This window comes from Rhinolophus sinicus, chromosome 3 (assembly GCF_057876585.1).
Source record: "Rhinolophus sinicus isolate RSI-liver-muscle chromosome 3, RSI-T2T, whole genome shotgun sequence".
NCBI classification, from domain to species: Eukaryota; Metazoa; Chordata; class Mammalia; order Chiroptera; family Rhinolophidae; genus Rhinolophus; species Rhinolophus sinicus.
In genome coordinates this window covers 155,342,669-155,359,173 of record NC_142503.1, presented here as the reverse complement: position 1 = coordinate 155,359,173, position 16,505 = coordinate 155,342,669, and the positions used below count along the sequence as shown (strand labels likewise).

The 16,505-nt window shown below is 35.6% G+C and overlaps 1 protein-coding gene across 18 annotated transcripts in view; it reads left to right on the top strand.

Moving 5' to 3' along the window:
- Positions 1-16,505, top strand: part of HERC1 (HECT and RLD domain containing E3 ubiquitin protein ligase family member 1) — a 171,354-nt gene that overhangs the window by 113,934 nt on the left and 40,915 nt on the right. For 16 of the 18 annotated variants that reach the window (XM_088797280.1, XM_088797278.1, XM_088797275.1 and 13 more), the window contains 7 exons: positions 1,387-1,907; positions 3,731-4,506; positions 5,772-5,970; positions 8,013-8,173; positions 13,876-13,992; positions 14,270-14,501; positions 15,582-15,706. In XM_088797280.1, coding sequence (XP_088653406.1) covers positions 1,387-1,907; positions 3,731-4,506; positions 5,772-5,970; positions 8,013-8,173; positions 13,876-13,992; positions 14,270-14,501; positions 15,582-15,706 — 2,131 coding nt within the window. The remainder of the gene's footprint in view (positions 1-1,386; positions 1,908-3,730; positions 4,507-5,771; positions 5,971-8,012; positions 8,174-13,875; positions 13,993-14,269; positions 14,502-15,581; positions 15,707-16,505) is intronic. The other 2 variants (XM_088797272.1, XM_088797284.1) reach the window with 1 other exon arrangement.

The window sequence follows — 16,505 nt, the reverse complement described above, 5'->3', positions numbered from 1 at the left end:
GCTAAATTATTTCAGAAATTTGGATTAAATATGCTCTGTCCTACAATAATATTTCTGTAATGGAAGTGCTGGACTTGGTAAATCCTAACCATGAAAGTATATTGCCATGTGTAATGCGTTCTCGTGTATAATGCGCAGCCACGTTTTTGGCTCAAACTTTCAGGGGAAGAAAATCTTTCGTTTTAATTTTGTAATTCAAATTTTTACTTGTTTACATTTAAGTGCTTGTTTTTTGTATTATAAAGGAATTTTAACATTTATTTTTTAACATATGGTACAAGAAATTTTATGTAACAATTACAAAACACAGGGACAGATTGAAGGGACAAGAAATTTTATGTACCAGTAACAAATTTATGACAGTTACGCATCATAGAAGGCCAAGAACTAATCGTCATTGCAAGTTCCTCTTAAGTTCAACAAAACTGATTATCATATTCCAGGGTATTATTTTGCATATGGATACAGTTATTGATTTCTAGAGTTACACTTTTAAATCATAAGCATAAATAAAAGAATTAAAAACATTTATATGGATACAGAATCAGTAGTACCCATGTATAATGCGCATCCTTATTTTTCCCTCACAAATTTGGGCAAAAAAGTGCGCATTATACACAGCAAAATGCAGTACTTTTTATTCTGTGCTTTTAAATACATTTTTTAAATTTTCAAGAAGTTATAATTTCAGGGTAGCCATTGACATTTTTTTGAACATTTACTGTGTGTCTGGCACTGTCCTAATAAGCACTTTATGTACATAGGCTCATTTAATCTTTAAAATAACCATACAATACTATTAATACTATTATTAGTGCCATCTTTTTTCAGATGAAAAATCTGAGGTTTATTTAGCCAGATTAAATAATTTTCCAAGGTTATGCAGAGTTAAAATTTGAACCCAAGTCTTACTCTTCTCTTAACCTCTATATGTCTTATTTGAAGTGTGTGTCCAGATTGGGGCTCTCCTAATTATCTACATTTATGATTTTACCTTTGTGCCCCTGAAACAATATAAGATGGTCCCAGGACTCAATATTATTCTGGAGTCTCGAGGATGAGAGTGAATAGATTCTCAAGGCGTCTTATTTTTTTGGACTGAACTGAGTTAGTCACATATGCCTTGGTCTGTATCCATCTTCCATGTGGCCACAACAGCTATGATACTCACAGCCTGCGTGAATTTTAAATGACTGGGCAGTGTATATCAGAGGACCATAACTGTTACAAACATCAGTAAAGCTCACTCCTTATTGGGGTCAGTGGTATAATACACATGTATTAGGAGACCAAACACTAGTTCAACGGGAGTACATGTGCTAGAATTTATAGTGAATTACAGTTTAGGAGAAATATTAATATTACACATTTGCCATTCTCTTACAGGTGAAAATTTGTGATATGCAGATGCGTGGCACACCCCGAGACTTACTTCCAGGAGACCCCATTTGTAGTCCAGTAGCAGCAGTGCTGGCGGAGGCCACTATTCAGCTTATCCGAATCCTTCACCGAACAGACCGTTGGACTTACTGCATTAACAAAAAAATGATGGAAAGGCTGCACAAAATTAAGATATGTATTAAAGAGTCAGGTCAGAAGCTAAAGAAAAGCCGCTCGGTTCAAAGCCGAGAGGAAAATGAAATGAGAGAGGAGAAGGAGAGCAAAGAGGAAGAGAAAGGTAAACATAATAGACATGGCCTTGCTGACCTCTCAGAGCTGCAGCTGAGGACCCTTTGCATAGAGGTGTGGCCTGTGCTGGCAGTGATAGGAGGAGTTGATGCTGGTCTTAGAGTTGGAGGTCGGTGTGTTCACAAGCAAACTGGGCGCCATGCCACGCTGCTGGGAGTGGTCAAAGAGGGCAGCACGTCTGCCAAGGTCCAATGGGATGAAGCAGAAATTACAATCAGGTATGATCTATTGAGTTACGCTTATAGCAAATGAGTTCTTAACGGTGACATGGGCCATTGCCTATAGACAGTAATTATTATTTTAGGTGAGCTGCCAGTTAACTTTTTAAAATACTTTTTTTCATACAGTTGGGTATGATTTCATAAAGGAATATTTCCCAAATCTATGTTCCCTGGAATACTAGTGGTTTGTAAAGTATGTAGTTTTGTTTTGTTTTGTGAAGAAATGGTAAGTCTAACTGGGATCCTTCTATTTTTTCATTTGCCCTTCTACTGTTTGATCATGTTTATTATACACTGGGATAGGAAAACGCCAGCCAGCAGATCCATCAGTTACATCTCGTGTAGAAGGGCTTTGAATGTAGGACGAGAACGTTTGAGTGACTAAAATTAGGTTTCGTATTATCTGTGATTTTAAGTATTCTTGCCTTTTTTTTTTTTTAAGCACTTGTTTCTATCCTCTCAGTGTGTGTGTGCAACATTTTGGATAAATACAGGAATGACATTATTTGACACAAACTGTGTGTATACTTAAAAGCATTTAGATGTGTTTTGCCATCAGATAGGATTTGTGTGAACTAGAAACTTTATATGTTTAAAAAGAAATATGTCAAGTATCTCCATCGATAAGGGGACTCACTTATCTAATTACTGTATAATTGTATCATTTGAAAATAAGAATTTATTGATAATATAACTATTCACTATACTGCCTAAAGTGATTCTGTGATAGTCTTGATATGACATGGGATAATACCTAAAACAGTGTTTCTTAAATATTTTTCGGAGGCTGTACTGTTTTAGAGTCTAACAGTAGCTAAGGACTCTCTCAGCTAAAAAATATCCATAATAAAGTTTACACATCATTTTAGGAGTTGATAGATTCTACCTCCCCCCACCTCCACCAAGCTAAGAAACCAATGAAAATTTTACAATGTTATGTGAAAATATCTATCTTTTCTTTTATTCTTTGCCTTATTTCAGAAAGGATTTATTAATCCTTATTAATATACATACAGTATAACCAAATAAATTAAATTAAAACAAATAAGAAAAATGAGGTAAAGGGAAAATAATATTAGGAAAGTTAAGTTAGAACTAAAATTTAGGTTAATACAACAAATGTGTGCCACCAAACTTTTTATACTTCCTCAAACTTTCTATTATGTTTTATAGAATTACAAGATTTTTAAACTTCAGGAAATTCTTGCCAAATATCAGAAAATATCTGATCATATTTTTGCTTAAACTATAAATTGGAAGCATTAATTAAAGAATACAATGTAATGTTTTAAATGAAGCAAAGTCTTCTCTGGAATAGGTTATAAATGGCCATTAGCCACATAATAAATTAGATTTATTATACAAACTTTCCAAATAGCTTACATTAGGAATTGGCAAAGAACACCTGTCTACTTCCTGTTTTTTGTAAATAGTTACAGAGCCACACCCCCTGGTTTAGGTAAGTCAGTGGCTGCTTTCACACTGATGGTAGGGTTCAAAGGTTATGGCCTACACTGTCTAAAATATTTATTGTTTGGCTCTTTACAGAGAGTTTGCTACTTCCTGGCTTACTTTATATTATAGTGAACATTCTTATTTGAAAGCACATGCCCATCTCATTGCTTTTGCATTTACATCACATCTCCCCATATTCTCGTAATAGACTCATTTTTCTCTCTGTGATGACCTCTCTAGTTTGTATCAATTGTTCTCTGTACTGTGTACATGATGCATCTTATTTGGTCTACATTATTTTCTGTACCTTCCTCCTGTCTATCCCTCACTTGCTTCTTCCTGTGTCATTCTGATCTTTATTAAAGCTTCCCAACTTTTTGGTCGCCTAGTGATACTCCACTGTATAACCTGGAACCCTGTGAACCACTGCCTTTTGACGTGGCGCGATTCCGGGGCCTGACGGCTTCTGTGTTGCTGGACCTCACGTATCTGACTGGCATTCATGAAGACATGGGCAAACAGAGCACCAAGCGACATGAAAAGAAACACCGACATGAATCTGAGGAGAAAGGGGATGTTGAACAGAAAACCGAGAGTGAATCTGCTTTAGATATGCAAACAGGCTTAACATCTGACGATGTCAAAAGTCAGGGTACCACAAGCTCCAAATCCGAAAACGAAATAGCTTCATTTTCTTCAGATCCAGCTCTCCCAGGTGTGGAATCCCAACATCAAATACCAGAAGGAAAAAGAAAAAATCATGAACACATGTCCAAAAACCATGACATAGCCCAGTCAGAAATCAGAGCAGTCCAGCTGTCCTATCTCTACCTTGGTGCTATGAAATCACTTAGTGCTCTTCTTGGCTGTAGTAAATATGCTGAGCTGTTGCTGATACCAAAAGTTCTAGCTGAAAATGGCCACAACTCTGACTGTGCGAGCTCTCCAGTTGTCCATGAAGATGTGGAACTGCGTGCAGCCCTGCAGTTTTTGATGCGACACATGGTGAAGCGAGCAGTCATGCGGTCGCCCATAAAGAGAGCATTGGGATTAGCTGATCTGGAACGAGCTCAAGCCATGATCTATAAATTAGTGGTCCATGGGCTTTTGGAAGACCAGTTTGGGGGCAAAATTAAGCAAGGTATGTTATCTGATATTTTTTTTTCTTTTGTGCTGTTGGAATTATTTATAATTGAAATTATTTATAAACTTTTGTTTTTGGCCAAAGTAATTTTCACATTGTTTTTCCTTTGCAAGGTGGACAGTTCTTTTTTCTCTTTTATATTAATAATCTACCGATAATTTTCTATTTTAGACCTATAAAGCATTAGAATTTAATAATTTTGTAAAAATTTTGTAAATATTATTTTACAAAACTTACATTTTGTAAAACTGAAATTTAACTCATGTCACAAAAGGTATTCAAGTATTTATTGATCTGATTCAAAATATATATTATTCTGATAACTTCTCAGAGACATTTTAAAGGTCATTTTAAAGTACTACTTTCATTGACTCTGTATTATATGTAAAAAACCTTGTTTTATCATTTATCCTCACTGTTGAGGATAATATGAATTCTGAGATGAAAATGAGATCCATTCAGTAAATATTTATTGAGTGCCTGTTAATTATATGCCAGGTACTCTTCTAGGTTCTGGGGAGTCAGCAGTGAACAAAACAAAGTCCCTTGTCTTCATGGAACTTCCACTGTCTATTTCTTCCTTCCCTTCCTCTTCCTCCTTCCTTTTCATTTCCTTTACTCCCTCCTTTCTTTCTTAGCTTAGACAGTACACAGGTAGAGAGGGGTGCATGGTGCATAGAATAGAAGTGTTAAGCTGATGATGATTATGAAAGTATGTGGCCATTTAGCAAACCTTAATAGAATTAGCTATCTTTGTAGCAACTGTTTTGTTTTTTTTTAACTTGGAGTAGATTATTTTGTGAGGCATTGCCCTTTTCAGAGCATAGAGTTTCTGTCTAGATTTTCATTATTCTTGTATTTGCATGTGTTCATCTTTACCTATTTAAAGAGTAAAGATAGGCATCAAAATCGAAGGAAACACAGTTTTAATGATTGATGTCTTTAGAGAATCTCTGGTCAGATCTTACAAGCATGAATGAGACTTTTTTTTTAAAGAACCTTCCCTAAAAAGAGAAATGAGTAATTACAAGGACTTATTACATTGTTGTCTGTAGAGTCTACAATTTTGAGTACAATAGTGAATACACAGATGTATATGTATATGTAAGAACATTTTTTTCTGTAAATCTTTCATAGAGATTGATAATTGATGAAATATATTCAGAAACTTTCCAAATTAAAGGTTAAAAATTTTCGATTCCCATGTCACATTTGAGAAAACAAATCCTTGCTGCTTCCTTAACCTTTACCTTGTTTTATAGAGATTGACCAACAAGCTGAAGAAAGTGACCAAGCCCAGCAGGCACAGACTCCAGTTACCACCAGCCCATCAGCCTCGAGCACGACTTCCTTTATGAGCAGCTCACTGGAGGACACTACGACTGCCACCACTCCAGTTACTGACACAGAAACAGTGCCTGCCTCTGAGTCCCCAGGAGTGATGCCACTAAGTCTTCTCAGGTAGGGAAGTTGACCTGTAAAGTCTGCCATATTTGATGGCTATGGTTCTGAATACACAATTGCTCTCTTACGAAGAATGTGCTCAACTTAAAGCATTCTAGAGATAGAAGGAACCTAAGAGATTATATGGTCAAACCCATTTTACTGAACTTGGAAATGTTCCTCAGAAGTTTAACAACTTGCCCCAAGTCTTACAGCCAGTTAGCGGTGGTCCCAGATCTAATCAACGGTGCTGCTAACAACTTTCTATTGCCTTGCACTGATCCTTTTTTTTTCTTTTTTGACTAAGCTTTTGAATATTTTTTTCGTTAACAAGTAAATACTTGTATTTGGAATATTACAGCCTCAAGAAAGAGCTCACCCATGAAAAATAATTTTCTCAGGTTATTTCCCTTTAAAACATAGTTTCTTCTTACTGTAAAATCAAATAAGTCTACTCAAATGAAAGAGCATGTCTTATGATGCTTCTTCAGCCAACCCTATTTTAGTAGATTTGTAAATTTCTGATAATGTTAACGTTTTCTTTTTGCTTCAGTTTGCTAGTTGTATACACACAATGAAAACCTTGAGAGAAGATCTTTAGGGAGAGGCTATTTTGTGAGCTCTCTTAAGGGAAATAAGGGGAAGGAGAATGGATAGCCTCCTTTTTCTTATTTCTTCCCCCCTCCCTTTAATTAACAGGCCATTATTATTCCCCAATGTGTAGACTGACATGTCAGTAGAAGAGAGAGTGGCTGTTATTGCAATGACTGTCAGTTTTGTTGTGCACAAGAGCCCCCTGGTCGGCTTTCTAAAGCTCTGGGGCTGTATCCCCCAGCAAACCTCTTAGCGCCTGCTGGGCACGTACTTTGTATTTCAGTTAAGTTTCCCCAGTGATTCTGATGCGGTGGCCACATGTTAAAAATTATTGCTCTGGTCTTATGCAGAAGGAACACCAGTATTAGTAGCTACCTTTACCCATTCCCCACACATCTCCTGCCTCTTAGCTCTCTCACTTAAGTACCACAGTTCCAAAGAAGTGCTTATGTTCAAGAAAGGAGGAAGAGAGGAATGGTAGGATATTCTAATGTGATCTTTAATCCCTCCAGCAATTATAGAATTCAGGACATCCCCAGAGGATTAGTAGTGCTGCGACTCTTTTTTGCCTTTCAAGCTCTGTATTATAGGCATAGGATTCAATGGTAAAATAATGCTCTCTTGCTGCCAGAAGCATTCGCCAGGCCTGTGATTTCTTCTTTCTTCTCAGTCTTCTGCATTAGAGCTGTAATTGTCTCTGCCCGGCTGAATATATTTTAGCATGAAAAAAATCAGGGAAACAACTGTCCCCTATGTAAAGACCATCATATCACCAATATTTAACTGGGGAGACAATGCTTTTTGATACTTAAAAAGTTATTAGTTCTGTTGGACAAATCAAAAGAGCAGTCAGTCAGTGAGGATCTTCCTAACTTTATTCTTTGGACAATGTCTGCCACCTCATCCTGAGAGGTGCTGCCTCTCCGGTACCTTTCCTGTTCTACACAGCTGGCATGCCATTTATATGCTATTTTTCAGTTGTGCAGGGTGACTGGGCCATTTTCTTTCCATAACTTCCCTATACACTTTTACTATGAATCCTTGTGAATAATTGCATGGCTAGCTAGTGAATTTATATTTGAAGTAACTCTTAAGTTTTCTATCTTTAAAAGTCTTTTTCATTCTAACTACTGTAAGCCTACCAAAATACCCCTGTCATCTTGGTATTACAGTTGAGGAAAGTGCCATGAAGGCAGGGATTTTATAAAATCTTTTTTGGTAATTGCTATGTTCTTCCACCTGCTATGTTGCTACCTTTTGCTAAACAAATGATTAGGTATTATACTTTTATAGTGAAAGCATCCTGTGAGGTACTGATTTTTAAAACTGCAGAGTCTTTATCCTCTGTCCCCAATTAAATTATAGCTAACTTGTATAGTTTTCCAGGTCATATATTCTTTTATAAGATGGTGATGTATGTATTTGCTAATTGGATTTTTATGCTAACCATTGTTGTTTTCTTAAAGGCAAATGTTCTCTAGTTACCCAACTACCACTGTACTTCCCACTCGTCGTGCACAGACTCCTCCAATATCATCATTACCAACCTCTCCTTCTGATGAAGTAGGAAGGAGGCAAAGCTTAACTTCTCCTGATTCCCAGTCAGCAAGGCCAGCTAACCGCACAGGTGCGTGTGTTACCATGTACTATGACACTTAAATCTCTTGGCATTCCAGATATGTAGGACTTTATTATGTGGGCATTGTGTTTTGTCTTCATTGGAGGTAAAACAGTGATTTTAATAAAAAGGGGTCTGCCCCATCAAACGGAACTGTCATCTATATTTTGAAGCTGTAATTTCATTTCATTAAATTATGGTTATTTGGGAGAGAATAATGTACTGTTTATCAGTCATACTAAACCTTTCTTTTCTAATAAAGGCATTTTTAGTGCCATGAATTTCACCGTAAGCACTGATTTTTGCTGCTACTCATATGTTTTGAAATGCTGTATTTTCATTTTCATTCAGTTTAAAGTACTTTGTAATTTACCACTGATATCTTCGTTGACATATGGGTTATTTAGAACTATATTATTTCATTTCCAAATATTTGGGGATTTTTCAAATAGCTTTCTGTTGTTGATTTCTAATTTAATTTCATTGTCATCAGAGAATATACCTTGTATAATTTGAATTCTTTAAATTTATTTATTTTTAAAAATTTTTAATTTTTTTTAACTTTCATTTATTTAAGTGTGTTTTTCCAGGACCCATCAGCTCCAAGTCAAGTAGTTGTTTCAATCTAGTTGTGGAGGGCGCAGCTCACAGTGGCCCATGTGGGGATCAAACTGGCAACCTTGTTGTTAGAGCACTGCGCTCTAACCAACTGAGCTAACCGGCCACCCCCTGATTCTTTAAATTTATTGAGACTTGTTTATGGCCCAGAATATGGTCTGTTTTGATAAATATTCCACATGCACTTGGAAAAAATGTGTATTGTGCTCTTGTTGAGTGGAGTGGTCTATAAGCCGTTGGTTAGATCAAGTTTGTTGATGGTGCTGTCTAAGTCTTCTTTATCCTTACCGATTCTGGGTCTACTTATTCTACCAATTATTGAGAGAGTAGTGTTGAAATCTCTGATTGCAATTATGGATTTGTTTATTTCCCCTTTCATTGATCAATTTTTCATGTATTTTAAACTTTTGTCTTTGGATCCATAAACATTTAGGATTCTTATATCTTCTTAATGAGTTGACCTCTATATTATTATGAAATGACTCGTTTTATCCCTTGTGATATTCTTTGCCCTTAAATCTGCTTTATCTGGTATAAGCATAGCCACTTATGATTTTTTTTTCATTAATGTTTGAATGGTATATCTTCTGCCATCATTTTACCTTTAACTTATTGTGTCTTTATATTTTAAGTGGGTTTAAGGCAGCCTATATTTAGATTTTGCTTTTTTAATCCAACTTGATGTTTTCTGTCTTTTAATTGGAATGTATAGGCCATTTACATTTAATGTGATTATTGGTATGGTTGGGTTTAAATCTACGATCTTTCTGTTCATGTCCTCTGTTCTTTTGTTCCCTTTTTCCTCTTTTCCTATCTCCTTTGGATTAAATGAGTCTTTTTTATTTTATCTCCTTTGTTAGCTTATTAGCGATACTTTGTATTGTATTTTTAGGGATTACTTTTAGGTTTATAGTATACATCTTTAATTATCATAGTCTACCTTCAAGTAATGTTACACCATTTCATGTGTAGTAAAAGAATCTAACGACAGTATGCTTTCATTTCTCCTTTCTCGGCCTTTACACTTCTGTTATTAAACATTTAACTTCTACATATTTTATAAAGACCCATAATACATTATTATTATTTTTGTTGTTGTTAATAGCCAGTTATCTTTTAAGAAGATTTAAAAACTAAACCATGTATTTTATATTTACTCACATATTTACCACTTCTGAGATTCTTTATTATTTTATGTAGATTCATATTTCCATCTGACGTCATTCCCTTCTGCTTGAAAGACTTCCTTTAACATTTCTTATAGTGGTCTGCTGGTGGTGAATTCTTTTGGCTCTTGTATGTCTGAAAGAGTCTAATTCAGTTCCATTTTTGAAAAATATTTTCATTGGGCATAGAATTCTAGCTTGACAGTTTTTTTTCTTTTAGTACTTTAAGATGTTGCTCTATTATCTTTTGGCTTGAATTGTTTTCAATGATAAGTCTTTCTCATTCTAATCTTGATGTAATCTTTCTTTCTCTGGCTGCTTTTAAGATGTTTCTGTTTGTCACTGGACTTAATTTGATTATGATCTAGCCTAGTGAAAATTTCTTCATGTTTCTTGTGCTTGCAGTTTGTTGAGCTTCTTGGATTTGTGGGTTTATAGTTGTCATTAAATTAAGAAATTTTTCATCTGTTATTTTTTTCAGATTTTTTTTTTTTGTGCTACTTCTCCATTTCAGTGTCTTCAGTTACATGTATATTAAGCCACTTGAAGTTGTCTCACAGATCACTGATGCTCTGATGCTTTCTTGTTGCTGTCTTTTTTTGGTCTGTATTTCATGTTGGATAGTTTTTATTGTCTTCTGGTCATTAATCTTCTGCATTGTCTAATCTGCTCTTAACCCATCCAGTATATTTTTTCCATTTAGATACTGAGGTTTTGTCTCTAGAAGTTTGATTTAGGTCTTTTAAAAAAATATTTTATGTCTTTTTAACATGTTTAATCTTTCTTCTACCTTATCAAATATGTGGAATAACAGTCAGTTCTCATTGGAATAGCTATTTTCCATACAGTCACTGTGTACACTGAATTAATGAAAACTGAACTAGTGCACCTAAGGAAAATATAGGACTAGGTTTCTGTGAGCTTCTGGTCACATTTTGTCAACTGATCAATATACAACCTTAATTTATGTGTGTTTTTATTTAGTTTAGCACCATATTTAATATATATTGTTGATTCATTAGCATTGAACTCATGACCAGCAACACCATAACTCATGCCTGAATGAGCTTATCTAGCACATATATTTTCTTTGTAAGACACATTACAGCCTTCTTGCACTTAGGAACACTAGACAGCGTCTCAACATTATGCTTGGGGCCATTTTGTACTGTGAAATCACCAACAAAAAGCACAAAAATGCACACACAAAAAATGTGACACTAAATAGACTGAAAAGGACACTTGTTTACAGTCTGAGAGCTGAAACAAGAACACAGAGCATCACCTTGTTTGACTTCTGCTGGGAACAGTGCATTGGGAGACTGAAATTTGGGTTCTTCTGTGCATGTAAATGACTTTGTGAAAATACCCTGAGTTTTTATTTGGAGAAACAAATTATTTTAATGAGAAGTTGAATATGCAAATACAGAATTCATAACTAATGAGGATCAACTGTATATGTAATATCTATTTTAATGTATTTCTCTACTTAATTTATCATCTATCTAATTTCTGGATCTGTTTCTATTGACCAGTTTTTCTCCTCATTTTGAGCTGTAGTTTGTTTGGTAATTTTTTATTGTATACCAGACATTGTGATTTTTATCTTATTGGGTGCAGAATATTTTGTATTTCTTCAAATATACTTTAGCTTTGTTGTAGGATATAGTTAAGTTACGTGGAAACAATTTTATTCTTTCAAGTCTTCCTTTTAAGCTTTGTTATGTGGGACCAGTTCATCCTTTAGTTTGGGACTAATTTTTCCTCATCACTGAACTGATACCTTTCTGTCCAGTGCCTTATGTATTACAAAGTTTTTTCATTCTGGCTTGTGTTAACATAAACCCTTCCCAACCCTGTGTTAGCTTCAAGGATTGTTCTGCCTGCTACTTTTTGGTGATTCTTTCCCTGGCTTTGGATAGTTCCTGTATTAGCATCAGCAGAGGACTTGAGGACCCTCTGCACATTTCTGGAGTTCTCTTTCTGGGCAGCTCTCTTCTTTCTATATAGCTCTCTCCTTTCTGGTATTACACCCTGTGAATTCTAGCCACTTTGAATTCTCTACTCTGTCTTTTTAATTCAGAGAGATTACTGAGTTTAGGTTGAATTTACCCTCCCCAAACTGCAGCTTGGAAGCTCCCCAGGCTAGAAGCTGAGGCAGTTGTATACCTTCCCTTATTTGGTTCCCTTCTCTCAAGAATCACTGTCCTAAAGTGCCTGTGTAAGTGAGAGTAAATCCAATCTCTGTTACTCCATCATGGCTAGAAGCAGAATTTCATCAGACATATCAGTACTATTACTACTGTAGCAGTAGTGACATTTATAAAGCAAAAATGAGAGTTACGGTCCTTCTCCCCTCCCTCCTTCCTAATTCAATTCAAAAACCATTAAGTGAGGCCAAGCTAGGTACACATTCATGCCAGCAGGGCTTGGGAGGTAGGTGGCATGGTGGCCCGGGTGGGGGGCGGGATCAGAACCCAATTGGGGTGAGAAAGGCTCCTTGTGTATACGGGAGTGGTCTGGTATGGAGTATTGGAGTCCAGGTGGGGTAAGGAAATGTCCACATGGCCTGGGCACCAGGGCCATGCAGGTAAGGAGGGCCTCCACTAGCACTGGGAGCAATGATGCTTCAGTAGCAATAAACACACCTAGTGCTGAGATGAGATCTAAATACCATTCTCTACAAAAAGGAACTCCAGTCTCCTGAGAGAAAATCTGATTTCAGGGTTGAGTATGAGATGAGCTTAGAATAGCTGGTGCCAGAAACTGATAAAGGGCTCAGAGAATGATGGGCACATGCCTCAAAGACATCAAAACAGATTGAAAGGGCTTCCCCTGGCCAAATCTGGAAGGTTTGGGGCATCAAAATAAATAATTATAGTAACAGATAACCCATGAATACAATAAGAATTTATATAACTCTATACTTATAGAGAAAGTAGAAACTTTGCTTTAAAGTGGAATACCAACTGATGAATCTTAAAGTAATGATGGACTTAGAAAACCATCATTTAAATGTCAACCATCATAATGATTAATTCAGCCAATAAATATAAATAGATGCTAGTGAGTAAAATTTTGATGAGGGATGGGATATTTACATATTTTCATGGTTCCTTCCCCTAAGTACTTATTAATACAAATAGTGGAGAAACCTGTCAGATACTAGCTTAACTCAAATGATCAAAGTTAACATCACCAGTTATGGGACAAATTGAAATCATGTATCATCTAATAGACTGTAATGAGAAGAAGGCAGCATCAGTCCTGTGGTATTCCTGCCTAAAAATACAACCTGAATCTAAGCATGAGGAAACATCAGACAAACCGAAATTGAGGGATACTCCACCATGTACCTGACTTGTAATCTTAAAGTATCAAAGTGATTGAAGGAGACTGAAGAGAGACATGAAAACTAAATACAAAGGTGATCCTGGATTGGAGCCTTTGCTTTTGCTGCAGCTAGGATGGGATCTGGATTAGATGATAAAACATTATTGATTTCCTGACTTTGATGGTTGTGTAATGATTATGCAGGAAAACGTCCTTATTTGTAGGAATCACATATTAGTGTATTCAGGGGAGATGGAGCATCATGTCTCCTACTCCTTTCCAGTGGATCAGGGGTAAAAGAATGTTTTGTACTATTCTTCCAAATTTCTGTTGTTTGAATTTTTTGTAAGTAGGAACCTATTTTAAAATAAATGTTTTAAATTTTTTTCAGCAGGTTTATCTTTATGAAAAACCTTAAGCTATAACAGTGTAATCATGTTTAGTTATATATTTAGCAAATTCTTATAGCACAAAATTCTTAATTTCATTAAATTTGGACAGTATCAGGAAATTGGGGACTTACGGTTACTTAAGAACAGTTTTTACTCATGGTGTCTAGTAATATTTAGGTCTTTACTTTTCCTTTTGTCTCAGCCTTGTCAGACCCAAGCAGTAGACTTTCAACGTCTCCTCCTCCTCCAGCAATTGCAGTACCCTTGCTGGAAATGGGGTTCTCTCTCCGGCAGATTGCTAAAGCCATGGAAGCCACAGGTAGGATAAGTTTTTATATATCATTATATGCAGCTATGAGAAGCCTGATCTTACTAAATGCAGTATATGTTTTAAGAGGTCCTAAAGCTTGGTAAGATTTTTAACACCAAATTTAGTTACAGTGGCATCATAGCAGCCACTCTTAAGCTGATAGCATGAATAACTAATTATTTTGCCCACAGTCAGTATCAGAATTTTTTGTAAAATTTCGATGAGGAATGGGATATTTACATATTTTCATAGTTCCTTCCCCTAAGTACTTATTATTCCTGTTCAGGTGCTCGAGGAGAGGCTGATGCCCAGAACATCACTGTGCTTGCCATGTGGATGATAGAGCACCCTGGGCATGAGGACGAGGAGGAGCCTCAGTCGGGGAGCACAGCAGACTCAAGGCACGGAGCAGCCGTCCTAGGCAGTGGTGGCAAGTCAAACGATCCCTGTTACTTGCAGTCACCAGGAGACATACCATCTGCCGATGCCGCTGAAATGGAGGAAGGCTTTAGTGAAAGGTGAAATTCCCGATTTCCATGTTTCTGTTCATGTTGTAAATCATGCCCCCCAAGAGTCCTGTTTATTTCCCATCATAGGTGCTTCTAATGGTGTATAAAGTTGCTAAGTAGAGATATGTGAAAAGATGGACATTTCAGTTGCAAGTTTATGTGTCTGTGAATGGTAAAAATGACATGATAAGGTTTGACTTGAATGGGTGTTTTCATGGAAAGAAGGAAATAACTTTTATATAAAATTGATCTGAAAAGAGGAAACTGAAAATTAAAGCAAGTTTATTTTGAAATAAACATGCTGATGAAATGGTTTTATCTCATATAAGTGATATAACATAAAATGTTCATTTCAATATTAGAAATTGATTTAATTAATGCATTTGATAGAAAAGGACTTTTAAGTCTTTTCTGTCTCTTAATATGTATTTATATTTTCATTTCTTCAGTTTTTAATATGGAATACAATATACCCCTTTTTTTTAAGTTGAGGAAAGAATTCTGTGATAATGCCTAGCCTTAATGAGCTGTAATAAAATATTCTACAATTCTTCCTAAAATTTTCCCCCTTCAGCACTTCTTATGACTTTAAATCTTCTTTTTTTTTTATTAGTTTCAGGTGTACAAAATCTTCATTTTTAATTTTAGCCAGAGTCATATGGTTACCATGGCTTGCATTTTATGTAAATATGCTGACTTTTTCTGTCAACTCAGTGAATATTTTCATAACTTATTTTGAAATATCTGTTTCTTCTAGGCAAGGATTCCCGATCATTTTAAATTTTAAGAATTTAATCATTTAAGATTTAGTTAAGGCCACTGATCCCATTCGAATTTGAACATGCATTAAGCATTATTTCATTGTTGACATAATTCAAAACAAGATAAAGTTATTGCTTATGGCAATATGACACATTTAAAACTTGCGAGCTTTACCAGGGACAAAAGATATATTTCCAAGTTTTATCCTAAACTTATTCTCGGTAATATGTGGAGGAAAAAGTACCACCATCAAGCAAGCATGCACCTATGCTTTCTATCCGTGATGGTTTTTAAAAATCTGTGTTGCTTTCAACCTTGCACTTGTAGCCCTGATAATCTGGATCATACAGAGAATGCAGCTTCTGGAAGTGGACCACCAGCTCGGGGTCGCTCAGCAGTAACAAGAAGGCACAAGTTTGATTTAGCTGCTCGCACTTTGCTAGCAAGAGCAGGTAATTATGTTTCACCTTCTCTTGGTGAAAGTGTCATAGAGTTTGCTTATATATTAAAGTCAATGTAAAAGGAAAAATTAAAGAAGATGTAAACTAATGATACTAAGTAGTCAGTTCTTCCACATTAACAGAGAACTATTTGTATATTCTGTGTATTTATATAATTTTACATAATTGAAATCACAGCATGCATTCATAGATTTTAAGTTCCCTTTGGGTACAGAAGGCTATACTGATCACTTGTAAATATTGAGAAATTTTGTAAATGCTCTCTGCCCTCAAGCAACTTATAATTTAAGAAGTGAAGGTGCATGCTTAAAATTTAACATCAATGGTGAGAAGGAGCTGAAAAGAACACTGTGCCAAAGAAGTAGACACTGGCTTTTCTTTTTTTCTTTTTTTTTTTCTTTTTCTTTTTTTTATTTTTAGACACTGGCTTTTCTGATGTTCTCTGTGAACCTTAGGGCTTCGCAACTAGGTAAAGCCCTAGATCCACAAAAATAAATTGCCTCATTACATTAGTAAACACTTCTAGGATTATGTTCTGGGCGTGTGAAGTATAAGTTATAGGGAGCATATTTTCCAAACTAAAAATTAGGATATGTGATTTGCCAAAACAGAGTTTGATCCTTGAAATATTAAAACATAAATAGTGATTCAATAATTTATGGGAACAAAGAGAAATTAAGAGTGCCCTAGAAATATAAGATGACTTAATATATAATGAAAGGGACTGATTTAAAAAGAACAAAACCTAAAATAATAACAGCCCACACTTACTGTTTTTCCTATATAACAT